This window comes from Cornus florida, unplaced genomic scaffold (assembly GCF_030987335.1).
Source record: "Cornus florida cultivar Cherokee Brave unplaced genomic scaffold, ASM3098733v1 CherokeeBrave_3.0.0_Hap2_Chr05, whole genome shotgun sequence".
Classification (NCBI taxonomy): domain Eukaryota; kingdom Viridiplantae; phylum Streptophyta; class Magnoliopsida; order Cornales; family Cornaceae; genus Cornus; species Cornus florida.
Genome location: NW_026775575.1, coordinates 87,066,364 through 87,085,310, shown reverse-complemented (window position 1 = coordinate 87,085,310; position 18,947 = coordinate 87,066,364). Strand labels below are relative to the sequence as shown.

The 18,947-nt window shown below is 41.1% G+C and overlaps 1 protein-coding gene across 1 annotated transcript; it reads right to left on the bottom strand.

Annotated features, from left to right (window-relative positions):
* Positions 1-1,364: 1,364 nt before the first annotated feature.
* On the bottom strand, positions 1,365-2,705 carry LOC132307389 (uncharacterized). Its single transcript, XM_059805121.1, has 3 exons — positions 2,548-2,705; positions 2,027-2,484; positions 1,365-1,946 (listed from the first exon to the last, which is right to left on the bottom strand). Exons 2-3 carry the CDS (start codon positions 2,198-2,200, stop codon positions 1,560-1,562), a joined length of 561 nt encoding a protein of 186 aa, XP_059661104.1. The 5' UTR covers positions 2,201-2,484; positions 2,548-2,705; the 3' UTR covers positions 1,365-1,559.
* Positions 2,706-18,947: the final 16,242 nt, after the last annotated feature.

The window sequence follows — 18,947 nt, the reverse complement described above, 5'->3', positions numbered from 1 at the left end:
GCCTTTTTCCCAATGGGGAATGGATTTGATTAGCCCCTTAGCCACTGGCAAAGGGTAAACCAAGCATGCTGTCGTGGCAATCGACTATTTCACCAAATGGGTGGAAGTCCAACCACTGGCCACAATCACAACAAACAATGTCAAGGATTTCAAGTGGAAATCAATAATATGTAGGTTTGGTGTTCCCCATGTTATTGTTTCGGACAACGGGAAGCAATTTGGTAGTGCTATTTTCAAGGATTTCTGTTATGAGCTAAGAATAAGAAATCACTATTCTTCTCCTGGCCGTCCGCAGGCCAACAGGCAGGCCGAAGTCGCCAATAGGACAATACTCAGCTTAATAAAAAAGCGACTGCCCAAAGGGGTTGTGGCTAAAGGTACTTCCAAACGTGTTGTGGGCTTATAAAACCACCTCAAAAACCCCAACAGAAGAAATTCCTTTCCTCCTAACTTTCGGAAGTGAGGCCGTAATTCCAGTAGAAACTGGTTTGGCAAGTTTCAGGACCACCAACTACGACCCCCTCCAGAATGAAAAAAATCTGTTAGTCAACTTAGATCTAGTTGAAGAAAGAAAAGAGCAAGCCCAAGTTAGGGTGGCAACATACCAACAAACGATGTCTCGATATTACAATTCTCGGGTGAAAGAAAGGAGGTTCGAGCCCCGGGATCTTGTCTTATGTAGGGTCACCCAAGCCACCAAGGAACTGAACGAGGGTAAGTTTGCTACCAACTGGGAAGGCCCTTATAGGGTCGTTCAAACAAAGAGACAAGGCACCTACTGGCTAGAAACACTAGGAGGGAAGCAACTTGGCCATCCTTGGAATGCTGAACACCTCAGAAAGTACTATCAGTAGAATTAGACATTAGTACGTACCTTTAGTTTCATATTGTCTAGTGCTACTTCTAGTTAGTGCTACTCTTAGTTTCATTTTAGTATCGTGTAGTTTAGATTATTTGTGACCGTAAGTGAATCTTCGGTTCGACTCTCAATAAAATCCATTTTTATCGCATTAACTGTGCAAATTTATATTTTCATATATCCTATAGATATAAGGTTGTCCCTGTATTATAAGGGATTAACATTAATGTGCCCTGTATTATAAGGGTTCGGGCTGAATGAATCTCGTAAACCTCGTCCCCGTATTAGAAGGGACTAATATTAAACGCCTTGTATTATAAGGGCTCAGGCTGAATGAATCCCGTGATTAATGTCCCTATATTACATGGGATCGTCACAAAAAGAACAAAATGTTCTGCGCTTCAGGATTCGAGCTGAATGAATCTTGTAGCCCTTATCCCTGTACTATAAAGGTTATAATCAAATAAGCTGCATTAAAAGGGTTAATAAGAGGAAACGAGCTATAGAGTTCAAAAAAGAACAAATAAATAGCAGCGCCCAACCCAAGTTGGTGAAATTACAAAGTCGTATTCAGAGCAATAATAAACATTGTTCTTAAGGAAATGAAATAAAGACAATTACACATTCAAGATGTAAAATGCCCACTGCTGTGGGCCTCCAGGGCTGGATTCTACTGATCTCATTCTTAATGGCTCGGTCCTCATTCTTTTGATTCTCCCTGGCACGGTCCACTCTGAAGACAACTGCTTGGACTCTGGTCTCTAGAAGCAAATGGCTGAAAATGTTGGAAATCCAGGTCTTCATAGGTGGCCCTGGCTTGCTGTCTAAACTCCTCAAAACCATCAAAAAAATAATTTGCGTTGACCCGATCAAATTCAGCTGAGGCCTTGTACTCCTCCACGGCAGAAGATTTTTCAATCACTAGCCTAGCTTGGAAATGTTTTTCGATTTTTTCTTTCTCTCTAGTGTAGCCGATCACAACCTCTTTTTGAATTAGCCTTTCAGCTGTCAGTTCCGCATCCAGTGCTAGTATAGACTCTTCGAAGAGCTTCGTACGTCGAGATAACTCTTTAGCAAATGCTCCCATCTACGTGCACAAGTAAAATTATTAGTTATCGACAAGGAATATACATTACTCAAGAGTAAAAGGAGGTAAGACTACCTTACCTTGCAAACATTCTGGGCGTGAAAGGCTAAGAGTTGCTCGGAGGGAAGCCCCTTGAGCCTTTTAGAGTCATATGAAGGCATGAGCATGTTCTCAACTATGTCATTCACATAGTTTACGTCATTCAAAATAGATGCACCAACTTGATGAGTAAAGGCATTTTTAGGGAGGTGCATTCCTGTATTAAAAATCTATTCATGAGCAGTTGCAAGGGAAGTGTCATCAACAGGAGTAGGATTTCCTTGATTTTGAAGTGGTTGAGTTGTCTTAGGATAGCGGGGAGGTGTAGCCTTCTCCTTAGAACGCTCTTCCCGAACCTGAGAAAGAACGTCACTCCCAAATCTCCTCGTCGACAGGGACGAGGAGCCCTGTGGCGAGGTTTTGCTTTTAGCACGCTCCTTCTACACCTGGGCTAGAATATCTTTCCCAAACTTTCACCCCGACGACATGCTGGGTGAATCTAAGTCACAAAAGGGAGGTTAGTGTTTCAAAAGAGAAACAACGGGAGTCATACAGAGCATACCTTCTGTAGACGCTTGACACAAAGAAGACACTACACCCCGACAAAGTCCAGCAGTGAAGAGTGACCGTGGGGTCACTAAAGAGGAAAAGGACCTTGATGAATATTGAATGGCTCTATTTATATTTTCCTCTGCTTCAGCTGGCGCACCCAAAGTATGAAAACCTAGAAAAAAGAAATAGTACGTGTCATCTGCCATGTAAGAAAATATGCATGCATAAGTAACTCACCATTGAGGTCTACTTGACCCCAAGTACGGGGAACGGTAAATCTAGTTTAGCACAGGTATCTTCGTTAGAAAATTCCCAGTTCCTTCCTGAAATGAAGAAGAACCGGCTTCTTCACTCCGAATTTGATTTGGATGGTCCCTCAATTAAGGGACACTTACATCGGCTGGTTAGGTTCCACCATGATCGATCTACCTTCTTTGGAGTATAACATAGCAAGACTTTGCTAATAGTTAAAGGAGGGTTACCACACGCCTTCCATAAGATAACACACCCTATTAAGGCCTTCTAGGCATTTGGGGTCAGTTGTCCTGGGGTAATTCCAAGGAAGGAGAAAAATTCCCTAATAAAGGGGGGAAAGGGTAAGCGTAACCCAGCAAGAAAGGCACATTCAAAGAGACAAATTTCACCATTTGGAGCCTCGAAGGCTCTTTCAAGGAGAAGGGGAGCCCGGATGTGGATACAAGAAGGAATAACGTACAGAAATCAAAAAAATTTCAGATCAGACTTCGAAATTGAAGACTGAACGTTGTCTCCTATGTCTACATTAACACTATCCATCACATAGAAAAAACAGTGAGAGAAAAAGACATTTACCTTGAAAGATTACGAAAGTAGCATCTTACTTTTCTATACTCCTTAAATAAGGCGAATAGGTGAAGAAGGAGTATCGTGAGAATAGTTGATTTTCAAAAAAACAAACACGTAATAATGAAGGCATGCCTAATTTCTCAGACTTTATTTGATGTCTCTGGTGATTCTTCTGCGCGCACTTTATTTGATTCCTTTACTCGTGATTTTTCTGAAGCTGCCTACTCCTACTTTACTTTTCTAACTTGCTTTTTTGTGTAAATATATTTTGATATGATGCCTACTGCTATACAACATACAAGTGTTACAAGCCACGTGGCAGCCTCTCCAAAGTGTACCACGTGGCAACCTCTTCTACAGCTCCTGCCACGTGGCAGATTCTCTAAAGTGTGCCACGTGCCTCTTTTAATTAAAAAGAGTATTTTGGAGCTTGAAGGGAGTTTTGAACCCAAGAACCCTTGAATCATTGGGAAAGTCTCTAACCACTTGGGCTACATTAGCCCATGTGCATTCCTCTAGCAAGTAAAGTATATATGTGTTATCTTCACTTGTTGGACAAAAATAAAAATATATAATAATATATATGTAAATATATATATGGCATGGTGAAGAATAAGTTAAAGGGATAAATCTTTACATTCTGTACGTTCGACATGCAAACCCGAGAATAGGGGCAATTGATGAGGAATCTTTAGCCAAGAAGTTTGACCGTCACACAAAGCTGTAAATCAGGATAAACTCCACTATCGTTGATAAGGATAAAAATACGTCCTCCCTTTCATGTTGGAAAAGTGTGAGGAATACTATTCCTTCTTCAATACAACTTGACATCCATATAAAGAGGGCTTTCGGGTTAACATAAAAGGTATAACACAAATCCTTAAGAAAGCTCTTAACCTTTTCCTCCTTTCTGATCTAGCACTGACTTGATCGTCGGAGGCTCTTAGGCCAGTACCACACCGGTATCTGATCACCTTTCTCTTCCTTTTTGAGGTACAACGTCGCTTCAGGTCGCCACATAATCTTGCATCATCAGTTTTCAACTTTAATAGGTGTTGAGACTTAAGAGTAATGATACATTACAGGGTCTGAGAGTGTCAGATTCATCAGATTAAATTTATCATACGTCTTCTTTTAATCACATAAAAAAGAAAAAAATATCAATGTGTGATACCCCCTAACTTCGGAACACGGGTTAATCAGGTCCGCGCACAAAATCAGGGAATATCAACCAATCAATAATAAACAAGCACAGAATACAAGAGGAATAAAAATTAAATAAATAAATAACGCTGAAAGGGAAATCTAAATTAATAATTAAATAATAAATCCTCTAATACATTAATCTCTAATAAATTCTCATTATAAGAATAAAACCTCCAGAGTACAACTTGGGAATCTATACAATGTGGTCCCCTAATAAAAATCCCAACTAAAGAAGAAACAAATAAATGTCTAACTCAGAAATAATAAATGATAGCGAAAACATAGTGGAGGTCCTACGTCTATGACACCGAAAGAGTGATGAAGTCTGGCCTCTGCTCTGCACGAACTGACTCTACGTCTAGAACTGTCGAGGACCTGAAAAGATAACAACAAGCCCTTTCTACTACATCCTAAACAGAGCCCTGATAAACGATCCATCCTAGTTCGACTCATGCAATAACTACATAAGTCAATATACATAAGTATACACACTATAGATTTTCACTATTAGACAACCTCAACCGGATAGTAGGTATCATGCAAGCACACACAAGGTGGTCATAAGTACCTCTTCTACCAAGGCACACACATCCCTATATCCAGCTACTTATCTCACATGGCAATATACGCCAACCCTAACCATCGATCCCGAGATCTCAAGCTCGTATATGGTACCCAATTAAAATATATTTATGTAAGTAACTATAGCCATATTCTGACAATGACACAATATAAAGTCATAACCATATCTTGACAATGGTATGACTACACGTATAGGTTTAGACTTAATAGACAGCCCATATATGTATCAGCAAGCCATATCTTAACAATGGTGCTTCTGAGACCATATCCTGACAATGGTCCTGCTATGTGAACTTATATCAAAGTATGCATAAGTTCATATACATATATAATCACATGTATAATTATAATCATTCCATAATCTATAACAATTGATATAGCAAAATAAGAAATTATAAATATCGTACAAGAAACTTGCAATTCAAATAACTTCTTAACTACAAACCTATAAACATGATAATTAAACCTTACCTTCATCCGAAATGATTAACATAGCTTATTAAACCCATTTTAACAAATAAACCTACTTAAACAAAGTAATTTTTTTTTATAAAAATATTAAAAATTTCATGCAACCAATAATGCAGCCTTGATTACTATTACTATTATTATTATATTTATTTATTTATTTGTTTTTTTATACCTTACCATGCAACTTACAGCTTAAAACAAATAACCCACTCTTACAGTAATTTAATCAAATGCAATTAATGATTTAAATTGCAAAATCAATAAACCCAGTCCTACAGTAATTTAATCAAATGCAATTAATGATTTAAATTGCAAAACCAATAAACCCAATCCTACAGTAATTAACCAAATACAATTAATGATTTAAATTGCAAACCAAACAAACTCACTTGCACCATCAATTGCAAGACAAATAGACATGCAAAATAAATTTCAAAGATTAAATCAATTGCAAAGAATGAATCAATAAATCCATAGTAAAGGAAGATGATGAAAAGCTGCTGATGGTCCGTACAAATTGGGTAGTTATTTTACGCAATTACAATAATTTTGTATGAAATAAAAAAAAACCAGAAACTACAAAACTAAATTCATGTGTATATATATATATATATATATATATATATATAGTTATATATATACACACATATTCCTCTGTTAAGGTCCATCCTTAGCATAAATATAATCAAATTAATTTACAAATAATTCTCTAAAGTTGTTCTACAGATGAATCGAAACACAAAAGACAAAGGGAACAAGTAAAACAAAGACTTGCCTTAAAATTTTGGGTCAAAATCCTTAGCCTTTCCTCTCTGATTTCCCTTCTCTCTATTTCTTCCTCTCTTATTGCCGCCCTCTGTTTCGTGTCTTTTTTTTTTTTTTCATTTGCTATGTTTCTAGTACCCAGATAATGAACTATATAAATAATAAAATAACCTAAAGTGATTCTACATTACCCACCTACATCCAACCACACCATACCACACCCATATATGTTACAACTTTCAGCCAACCCACTTTTACCTTGTACAGCCACTAATTGTTACAACATTATAGATAATAAGAATAAATAAAAACACAATTTAACTTCCAATTCAACAAACTGTGCACTTATATTTTATCTAAACCACACACCAATGACTCGTCCCACATTGAAATCTAATGATATAATATTTTATAATTTAATTGTACAATTACACATGCAAACTTATAATAATAAATTAACATCATAATTTCCTTAAACTACCGTGCGCATATACTTTATCTATATACACGCCTACATCCATATATATATATTTATATATTTGTATATATATATATATATATATATATATACCTACCCATCCACACAAATAAAAATAACCTTAATGAAAATTTACAATTAACTACAGAATTACTACAAAATAATTACATTTAAATAACACATAAATAAACACACCAACAACTCCAATTAGCCAAGTAAATAAAAATAAAATAAATAAAATAAACACTAAATAATTAATATTGAAATGACAACCAAATAACAACCAAATAAAATCCTAAAACAATTGCACAAACAACTCAAATAGCCACGTAACCAAATATAAATGAAATAAAATAAATAAATAAAAACCTTGAAATTTAGGGGTATTACACAATGTATCCCACTTTCAGATTACTTACCATTATTCTTTTTTAAAACTTAAATCATTAATTTTAAATGAATTCATTTAATTCAAATTTATTATTAGACTTGAAAATTATGAATGTTAAATATTAAAGGTTTTTTTTTAATTATTATTAAGGTGATTAAATTTCAAAGTTGACAGATCTTGGTGAAGTGTAGTTCACCTTAACGGCAAAAGGCTCTGGCAAGTTAAAGACAAACTATTTATATGTGAACCCTTATTGCGATTATTTTGAATATGGGAGTTCTAGTTCTAGTTATATGACTATTTCAATCTTTTTATTTTAAAAATGACCAAAACACCTCATTCTGTGAATAAAATTATTTTTTGTCCACCATCTACCTAGTGATATGCATGATTGAAGAAACTATATGATGTGAACTTTGATATAACATAATTTCAAAACATAAGAGGTACTGTTTTGTTTGGTTGTATAAAATTAGAGTTTTAAAATTGAAATTGTAATTTTGAAAAAATATTAAAATTGTAACTTTGAAAAAATATTCTTCAATTTTTTCAATTTCAATTGTAAGACTTTAATTCTATGACACCGAATATATCATATAAGAATTAAAAAGGATAGACGTTGTTTAATGTACTTATGGTAAAAATTAATTATTTTCCTAATGTTGTTATCCAGCAAAATGAAATCCGTAAGTGGCTAGCTTACAAGTTCATGGGTTGCCAAAAAAAATTTAACATATCAAAATGTGTTGAGGAATATTTTAATAAAAAAATAATTATTATGATGACTTAATATAAATATTATTGTGGTAATTAAATAATATTTATGGAGTATAATATTTCAATAATAATTAAGGTTGAAGATTAGCCTGCAACAATCCGAAACGACAGCGTTTTTCTCTTGACACCGGTGTGATGCTTGCCAAAACAGTTCCGATGGCTAAGTCAGTTTACAGAATAAAAATAAGCAATTCATGAATTGAAGTTCAATATTGCCCGTACCTCATTGGTTGATAAGAGTTTGCTTTAATAGTCAACCAAGCTGGAAGTTTATTGCAATTTTTAAGGAGAGCCTTTGTCGATAATTTGAATTTCGTATTTATCCGATCAGAACTACCTTTTGAATTTATGTTGTTAACGGCATCTATCACCTCACCACCTTATCCATCCGTTTAACTTCATTTAGAGTTTTTCCCCCCCGTCCCAAATTCTGGCTTGCCGATAGTCGGGATCGTGTAATAAATTCTCACCACTTTCTAATATGTAAATGTCATGAGGAAAAAAGAAAAATTATTTCTTTATGTTAGTTTCTAAAGAAAAATTATTTCTTTATGCTAGTTTCATGACCAGGTTGCTTTACTTTAAATAACTCCCTAATAAATAATGATAAACAAATGAATTTATTCAAAGCAACAACACAAAACTAACTGAGTAGTTGAGTTCATTACAACTAAATTTTTAAAATAGAGACACAGCCACCATTAACGTGGCCAAACAACTGCCTTTCATGATGTGAACCCATTTGCAGTAGATCCCTTTGTTCTCAAAGGAGTTATAACTTATGAATACTGATATTTGGGTGAGTGATGAGTGATGAAGGGGCAGAGCAAATCAAGGTTAATAATCGAGCCTAGCCCTCGCTGCATCAGTTTGGTTTCGGTGGCGCTCGGATGAAAGAGAAAGGTGAGTTCTAATCCAATTGCAAGTGAATTGGTTATGCTAGAAATAACAGTTCCCAATTCCTACCTGTGGAGGGAAAAAAACTCCCTCCAATAAAAAGCGCACACGTCACCACTACCCATATCTACATTCTAAGAACATATAAGGCCCATCATGCTCAAGCCCAAATTGAGGGTATTTACAGCCCAAGACCATTGTTATTTGTCCTCCAACTTCCATCAAGGCCGAATCAAGAAGTCATCAGCCCAGCTTATGAATATTTAACATCCGTCCTGTTACTCAAATCCAGCCGGATCAAAATATATTCAGCCCAGTTATTCAAGAATGCACAAGTCCTACCAGTTGAAGGATTTACTGTAGAAGGAAAACTCTGAGATAGGAAGTTCTGTACAAGGCAAGTTCTATGTATGGAAAATTCGACAATGGAAAGAACTCTATTAGAAAAGAATGTTTATATAGAAAGAATTGGAGGGCAAGCAACGCGAGTCCTACCATAATTTTGCAATCTTTTGTATATAAATAGAGGCTAAGACCTCCAATAAAGCGATCAAGCAATTCTACGCTTCTCGATATACTGTTCTTGTTTATTTTCATTATTTGTTAAGTGACTTGTTTTATTTTTCTCAATCATTATTGGTTGAACGAAATTCTGCACCTACACTTTGGCGCCGTCTGTGGGAAACGTATAAAAATATACTCCCACTTGTTCTTCAAATCAAATCCTTAGTCGTGTCTGGAATGTCAAACGGAGAGTCAGCAATGAATCAACAGATAGAATTGATGCAAAAGATGCGAGAAGAGTTCTTACACCAATTTGAGACACTCCGGCAAGCAAACGATACGAGTGTCGCCCAGATAGCTGCGCTTCAGCAGCAGACTCATACGCTGCACACGACCATGGCCAGGCTAACACCACAACCACCACCAGGTGATGCTGCAGCACCACCCCCCACCCGGAATTTACCTCCGGTTCACAAGCCTTCAGCCAACGAGACACCACCCAACGGGGCTCGACCTAATGAGGTTCAGCAAAAGCAAGGGACGAGGTCCGAGGCGGTTGCTTCGGATAATCTCCCGCATCGCACACAGGACGAACAGGCCGAGTCCAGCCATAGGCTTACGGTATGGTCCAATGGCGTTCCAGATGGCGCACGCGTACAAGATGCCTTCGACGAAAAGAAGCTCTTAAGAGTTCAGACACCAGCCGAGATGGCTAGAGAGCACAAAAACTCCTTGGTCAAGACCCCTTTTAATGATGAGGTGTACCTTGTGGAGAGACCAAAGAAGTTCACTATGCCATCCTTCACCTAGTTCGATGGGGCAGGAGACCCCTCTCGGCATCTCGATCATTATGCGCAAAAGATGGCACTGGATGATCATAACAATCCGTGGATGTGTAAGGTTTTTCCTACCAGTTTAACCGGAGCAGCGTTAGAATGGTTCAGGAATAGGCCACACAAGTCTATCCCTGATTATGAGACCTTGTGCACTATGTTCTTTGCCCAGTATTGCGAAAATAAGAAGCAGAAGAAAAGTATCGCCAGCCTTTTCACCATAAGGCAAAGAAAGGGAGAAACTCTGCAAGATTTTTTATCCAGGTTTAACATGGAGGCCTCGGAGATAGCAGATTGCCACCCTACCACGGCAATCGAAACATTTAAGTTGGTAATGATCCAGGGAACCAAGTTTCACACATCCTTGGTCAAATATTCCCCCCCGGATATGCAGACCTTGAACGCTAGGGCACAAATCTACATTCGGTTGGAGGAAAACGTAGCCCACCGTGCATAGCACGCTACCCTCGTCACAGTGGAAAACAAGTCTCGAGAGAAAGCTGCGAGCACAAGGATGCAGAAGGTTCCTCATACTGCCACGCAAGTCACCCAAGCGTCTGAGAAGAGGCGAAGGACAGAGGACAGGCTTACCCCTCTCCGTACTACCTTGGCGCGCCTATTCTAAGAGAATAAGACGAGGTTCACAACTCCTCAGCCCATGAAACAACCCTTGGAGCAGATGGACAAAAGCAAACATTGTGCCTACCATAGAGACTATGGGCATACCACCAATGCCTGCAGGTCCCTACAGCGACAGGTAGAAAGCATGATAGCGAGAGGAGAGTTGGTGGAGTATCTCGCCATGAAGAAGCACGTAAAACCTCGGGAGGTTAACCCTCGACGGGTAGAGGGCGGTCAGGTAAAGGTTATCCATGCTATACACGGAAGGTCAGAGGATGATGAAGAGTCTGAATAGTTGTACAGATCCAGGCTGAGAGAGGCTCATAAGTTACGAAGATTGTCTTCGATAAACACGGTTGCACCAGGCAGCATCAACATTGGATTCGGTAACAATGATCTTTCTAGAGTCCAGCGCCCGCATGAGGACCCCTTGGTCATCAGCCTCCTGGTAGCGAATTATATGATCAGGAGAGTGCTGATAGATCCGGGAAGTAGCGCCAACATCATTACAAAAATAGCTTTTGATCAGTTGGGGGTTTCACCATCGTCCATCAGGCCAACTTCCAGCCCCCTAATGGGATTTGATGGTACTAAGGTGAATCCGCTTGGGGTGATCAATCAACCAATAATGATTGAGAAAAATAAAACAACTCACTCAACAAATAATGAAAATAAACAAGAACAGTATATCGAGAAGCGTAGAATTGCTTGATTGCTTTATTGGAGGTCTTAACCTCTATTTATATACAAAAGATTGCAAAATTATGGTAGGACTCGTGTTGCTTGCCCTCCAATTCGTTCTATATAAACATTCTTTTCTAATAGAGTTCTTTCCATTGTCGAATTTTCCATACATAGAACTTGCCTTGTACAGAACTTCCTATCTCAGAGTTTTCCTTCTACAGTAAATCCTTCAACTGGTAGGACTTGTGGATTCTTGAATAACTGGGCTGAATATATTTTGATCCGGCTGGGCTTGAGTAACAGGCCAGATGTTAAATATTCATAAGCTGGGCTGATGACTTCTTGATTCGGCCTTGATAGAAGTTGGAGGACAAATAACAATGGTCTTGGGCTGTAAATACCCTCAATTTGGGCTTGAGCATGATGGGCCTTATATGTCCTTGGAATGTAGATATGGGTAGTGGTGACGTGTGCGCTTTTTATTGGAGGGAGTTTTTTTCCCTCCACACTTTGCCCCAAATTTCGTTTTTAATTGAGCGACGGCTCCTATTAAAGAGGGAATTGAAACCGGTTTTTTACTTTGCTTCAGAAACGGTTCGAGGTCTTTCATTATTACTCCGTCATACAAGATTTTGCAAGAGTTACATTTGCCCTTGCTGCACTTCTGCGTTCTTCATTCCATCGCTTTGTCAGGTTAGTCTCGCATCTTTCTCTTCAATCTTTCATTATGAGTACTTCATCTACTCCCGAACGTATAGACCTTGGGGATTCTGAATCCACACCTTCATCTTCCCCCGTTCGCATTAGGGCTCCCCCTCCTAGGGTTTCTACAGATCGCCCTTTGTTGAATCCATTAGGTACTTCCCCTCTTCCAACCGAGACATCCACCTCAGGCTCTGATTATGTTCTTACTCATGAAGAGAAGAAAGCAATCATCTCTATTCGCCGCATCAAGTTCTCTATTGCTTCGGTAATGAAAGAATTTGATATTCCTGAGGGAGTAGAAATTGCAGAATATCCCGAGGGTGCCGATTTTACCTCCGGCGAGGGAATTGAGGAGGATGAGTTACTTCTTTCGGTGGGGCATCTTAACGCCCTCCGATTCCCTCTTCATCCCTTCTATCATTTAGTTTTCAATAAGCTGGGTCTTGCTCCCCTTCAGGTAAATCCTAATTTCTTTCGCATCTTTTCGGCACTGTTGGTGCGCCGGAAATTAGAGGCTCTGGATTTGACCCTTGCCGACCTTCTGCTTACTTACAATATATCTAAGCATGGGACCGAGCCTGGTCGCTTCTTTTTTACCTCTCCCCTTCATCAAAGGATATGCACGAACCTTCCTTCATTCGAAAAGATGGAAAGAAATGATGGTTATTGTTAAAGGAAAATGGTTCGTGCCCCAATTAATTACGCTCCCCATCCCGCGTAAGTTTGGGAAATTAGGTATAGAATACTTAACCTCCCTTCATACCAAGTGTTCTGGCTGTTTTCCTTGCCAAGTCTTAATGTTTCGCCGTACTTATGAGTTTCTTGGTGTTTTTTCAGCTACATTCCCATCCTCCGCAGCAAGGAACAGACTTTCTTTTCTTGAGGAAACAGTCTGGAGTGACCCCTCGCCTATCGAGGACCTGCTAACTTCTTCAAACCTCAAGGATATTGCCTCCAGTGCTGTTGCTGCAGACCACATGGATCTATCTCTACCATCCTTTGACAGTTTCCCCATGACTGAGGAGGAGATACGGAGGGCTGAGGCTTTAAAAAAGAAAGCCGAAGATGCCCAACCCTTGGTTGTTATTAGATCAACTGAGGATGAGGTGGAGGTTGAGGAACCACCAATGAAGAAATCTCGCCTCAACCCCTCATCCTCTGGCAAGGGTAAAGTCCCCTCTAAGAGCAGAGGGAAAAAAGCTGGAGAGGCCGAACCTGAAGATGAAGTCAGGGCCTTTGTTCTGGCTGAGACTGGGGCTCCTTGGACTCCTTCCTTCACCAAGGCTGACAGGTCAGTCCTGCACTCAGGGGATTTTGTGATTACAGACCCTTCGGCTGCACTGGCGGTGGCTCGAGGAATGTGGCTCCCAAAGGACGAGGAAGCCATCAGCCAAATGGGGTTGGAACAACTACTCCCCTCTGCCCCGGTCCGGGCCATAGAGGTTCGCATTGTTCCTTCAGAATTATGTTACTCTTGCTTGCTTATGTTTCTACTTATGCTTATATTTGCTCTCCTGTTAAACAGAGTCTATACCACACCATGGCCCTCTGCGCCACTGCTGAAGCTCAATCCCTCTCCATCAAGAAGCTGGAAAAGGATCTTGACAGCGCAGAGAAGAGAGCCACTACTGCCTCTACTAATCTGAAGATAGCTTCTGAAGCCAAGGATGCGTATAAGAGGCAGTTGTCAGCCTCCGAGGCTAAAGTGGATTCTCTACAGGCCGAAGTTCAACGCCTGACCGAGGCTCTTACTATTTGCTTCAAGGCGGGGAAGCAAATGCAGGGGCGCTACTCCTGTCTGGCACACCTGGCTAGTGCTAAAGCGTTCCGGTCTGGCTATAATCAGGGCTCAGGCCCTAAGACGATGGATCCGGAAGCTTTTGACAAGCAGGTGGGGGTGCACTTCCCATACGATGAAGGGCCAGAGGCTTTGGAAGCTGAAATCCGCTTTGCCGAGATGGTGAAGGAGCACCTGAAGGGTACTCCTAGCTCGTCTGCTCCTGTGGCTTCAATTCCTCCTACCCCAAGTCCTATTGTAGTGGATGCTTTTGAATCTACTCCCTTCGATCCGAAGAGGAAGTAGAACCATGTATTTTGTTTTTATGGACAGCCTGTTTGGGATAATGAATATAACTTTTTGTTTTAGGCTTACCTGACTTGTTTTTGCTGTATGCTCTTGATACTGTTCATATTTCTCTGACTGATAATGTGTTTAAACAATAAACATTGTCTTTATGCTTCGGATTTATGCTATCCGCGAAAACGCAAGGATGGTGGGAAGAAGGAGATCCTTTTCAAAGTTTAGTTGATATCGCAGGATGATTCATATGGACAATGATTTAACTGTTAAATGAACCCTCCTTGCCTTTTACTTGCCTGCAGTAGACGTATACATACTTTTTCCTTCTCGTGTGTTCCTGATGTGGGGTGGATCATGATGAACTTATGATATATCCGCATCCACAGGGTATTAACCACTTGGAGTCCGGAGGAAAGAGTTCTGATCCGGGCACCAGAGGTTTAAAGCGAATTATTCCTCGGCACTGAGTGTGGAGGAATATTGCTGAATAGGACACTTAGGATTCGAGGCGAATTATCCCTCGGCACTGAGTCGTGGAGGACTAGTGCTGAATAAGACACTTAGGGTCCGAAGCTGTCTCGGACACTTAGGATCCGAGGCAAATTATACATTCCCTGGCGTGGAGCCGGAAGGGAGGTTTTGCCGAGCCGGACACTTAGGGTCCGAGGCGAGATTTTCGCCGAGCCGAACACTTAGGGTCCGAGGCGAGATTTTCGCCGAGCCGAACACTTAGGGTCCGAGGCGAGATTTTTGCCGAGCCAGACACCTAGGGTCTGAGGCGAGATTTTTGTCGAGCCAGACACCTAGTGTCTGAGGCGAATGACCTAATCTCCGGTGCTGAGCCTGAGGGGAGGTTTAAACGAATCACTCCCCGGCGCTGAGCCAGAGGGGAGGTTTTGCCAAGCCAGAGGGGAGGTTTTGCCGAGCCGGACACTCAAGGTCCGAGGCGAATGAACTACTCCCCGTCGCTGAGCCTGAGGGGAGGTTAAATGAATTACTCCTCGGCGCTGAGCCTGAGGGGAGGTTTTGCCGAACCGGACACTCAAGGTCCGAGGCGAATGAACTACTCCCCGGCGCTGAGCCTGAAGGGAAGTTAAATGAATTACTCCCCGGCGCTGAGCCTGAGGGGAGGTTGTGCCGAACCTGACACTTAAGGTCCGAGGCGAATGAACTACTCCCCGGCGCTGAGCCTGAGGGGAGGTTTGTTTTATATTTTTCCTCAAACCACTTATCATGAGGCCGAGGATTCAAAAATGATAAGAGGCCAAGAAAGCGAGTAACAGTGGCTGTGAAGTTTTCCATTTGTTGACTTTGGAGACCTGCCTCCTCCACTGATACTCCCTTCTTGGCAACCAAATGTTGTGGACCACACATATATGAACCACATTTCTTTTCTATTTCTATCCGATGTGGGACATATACTAAATTTTGTCAAAAAGGTCGGTGTAAGGAATGCCTCTGGTATTGAGCTTGACAGCCTTAAATACCAGTGGGCCCTCCTTACACCGTGATTAACTATTTGAATATTTCCATATATAACAGAATGTGGCACATACTTTTTTGTCGATGTGGGATAGAAAGGTTTAAGCACAGGCCATAACTTATGTTTTGTTGATTTTTTTTTTTTTTTTTTTTTTGAAAAAATCAGACGAATGCCATGCATGCATAAAAATCGCATAATCATAGAGTAGTATGGCCCCCCATTTTTATAAAAAGAAACAAAAATAGAGGAAAGTTGTACTGAATATAGAAGCAAAATAAAGAAAAGTTTGGCTGACTGTGGACATACGCAGCTTTATTTGTGAAGAAGTTATAGCAAAATGGACAAACTTAACTAATGGAAATACCTTTTCAGGTGTATTGCGTTCCAAGGACGCGCAATGGGACGTCCGCCAGCTTCGGCCAAACGATATGCTCCTTTCCCCACTACTTCGGTAACCCTGTAGGGTCCGGTCCAATTAGGTTCCAGTTTCTTTACATGAGCTGTCTCCTGCTTCAAAACCCAATCGCCTACCACAAAGCTCCTGAATCTGACGCGTTTGTTATAACTGTGACACACCTGCTGTTGGTATGCCGCGAGACGAATTGCTACTGCATCTCTCCTTTCATCCACCAGATCAAGGCTATGTTCGAGTTGTTGCTCATTGTTCCCCTCCAGGACCAAGGATGTCCGAAGGGTTGGGATTATGGACTCGGTAGGAATGACAACTTCGGATCCATATGCCATAGCAAATGGGCTTTCTCCCGTGGGTCGTCTTGGAGTGGTTCGATAGGCCCAGAGCACTTGAGGGAGATTCTCGTACCACTTTGTCTTCAATTTCTCCAATTTTTTCTTTAAGCACCTGAATATCGTGCGATTAGTTATTTCAGCTTGCCCATTGCCTTGTGGATGACTAACTGCAGCCAATTTTTGCAGGATTCCATGTTCGCTAAAGAACTTCCTTGTACTTCTGTTATCGAGGTTCTTACCATTGTCCATGACGATGACTTTTGGTACCCCAAACCGGCAAATAATGTTACACACCTGCTGTTGGTATGCCGCGAGACAAATAAGTGTCCTATTCAGCAATATTCCTCCACACTCAGTGCCGAGGAATAATTCGCTTTAGACCTCTGGTGCCCGGATCAGAACTCTTTCCTCCGGACTCCAAGTGGTTAATACCCTGTGGATGCGGATATATCATAAGTTCATCATGATCCACTCCATATCAGGAACACACGAGAAGGAAAGAATATGTATACGTCTACTGCAGGCAAGTAAAAGGCAAGGAGGGTTCATTTAACAGTTAAATCATTGTCCATATGAATTATCCTGCGATATCAACTAAACTGTGAAAAGGATCTCCTTCTTCCCACCATCCTTGCGTTTTCGCGGATAGCATAAATCCGAAGCATAAAGACAATGTTTATTGTTTAAACACATTACCAGTCAGAGAAATATGAATAGTATCAAGAGCATACAGCAAAAACAAGTCAGGTAAGCCTAAAACAAAAAGTTATATTCATTATCCCAAGCAGGCTGTCCATAAAAACAAAATACATGGTTCTACTTCCTTTTCGGATCGAAGGGAGTAGATTCAAAAACATCCACTACAATAGGACTTGGGGTAGGAGGAATTGAAGCCGCAGGAGCAGACGAGCTAGGAGTACCCTTCAGGTGCGCCTTCACCATCTCGGCAAAGCGGATTTCAGCTTCCAAAGCCTCTGGCCCTTCATCGTATGGGAAGTGCACCCCCACATGCTTGTCAAAAGCTTCCGGATCCATCGTCTTAGCACTAGCCAGACCGGAATGCTTTAGCACTAGCCAGGTGTGCCAGACAGGAGTAGCGCCCCTGCATTTGCTTCCCCGCCTTGAAGCAAGTAGTAAGAGCCTCGGTCAGGCGTTGAACTTCTGCCTGAAGAGAATCCACCTTAGCCTCGGAAGCTAACAACTGCCTCTTATACGCATCCTTGGCTTCAGAAGCTATCTTCAGATTAGTAGAGGCAGTAGTGGCTCTCTTCTCTGCGTTGTCAAGATCTTTTTCCAGCTTCTTGATGGAGAGGGATTGAGCTTCAACAGTGGCGCAGAGGGCCATGGTGTGGTATAGACTCTGTTTAACAGGAGAGCAAATATAAGCATAAGTAGAAACATAAGCAAGCAAGAGTAACATAATTCTGAAGGAGCAATGCGAACCTCTATGGCCCGGACCGGGGCAGAGGGGAGTAGTTGTTCCAACCCCATTTGGCTGATGGCTTTCTCGTCCTTTGGGAGCCACATTCCTCGAGCCACCGCCAGTGCAGCCGAAGGGTCTGTAATCACAGAATCCCCTGAGTGCAGGACTGACCTGTCAGCCCTGGTGAAGGAAGCAGTCCAAGGAGCCCCAGTCTCAGCCAGAACAAAGGCCCTGACTTCATCTTCAGGTTCGGCCTCTCCAGCTTTTTTCCCTCTTCTCTTAGAGGGGACTTTGCCCTTGCCAGAGGATGAGGGGTTGAGGTGAGATTTCTTCATTGGTGGTTCCTCAACCTCCACCTCATCCTCAGTTGATCTAATAACAACCAAGGGTTGGGCATCTTCGGCTTTCTTTTTTAAAGCCTCAGCCCTCCGTATCTCCTCCTCAGTCATGGGGAAACTGTCAAAGGATGGTAGAGACAGATCCATGAGGTCTGCAGCAACAGCACTGGAGGCAATATCCTTGAGGTTTGAAGAAGTTAGCAGGTCCTCGATAGGCGAGGTGTCACTCCAGACTCGTTCCTCAAGAAAAGAAAGTCTGTTCCTTGCTGCGGAGGATGGGAAAGTAGCTGAAAAAACACCAAGAAACTCATAAGTACGGCGAAACATTAAGATTTGGCAAGGAAAACAGCCAGAACACTTGGTATGAAGGGAGGTTAAGTATTCTATACCTAATTTCCCGAACTTGCGCGGGATGGGAAGCGTAATTGATTGGGGCACGAACCATTTTCCTTTAACTATAACCATCCTTTCTTTCCACTTCTTTTCGGATGAAGGAAGGTTCGTGCATATCCTTTGATGAAGGGGAGAGGTAAAAAAGAAGCGACCAGGCTCGGTCCCATGCTTAGATATATTGTAAGTAAGCAGAAGGTCGGCAAGGGT

What these genes read in the sequence shown, in the direction of transcription:
- LOC132307389 (XM_059805121.1), bottom strand. Translation starts at nt 2,200, where the DNA reads ATGCACCTCCCTAAAAATGCCTTTACTCATCAAGTTGGTGCATCTATT. An exon ending in ACGCCCAGAATGTTTGCAAG is followed by an intron (nt 1,947 to 2,026) that starts GTAAGGTAGTCT and finishes TTGTGCACGTAG; the next exon opens with ATGGGAGCATTTGCTAAAGA.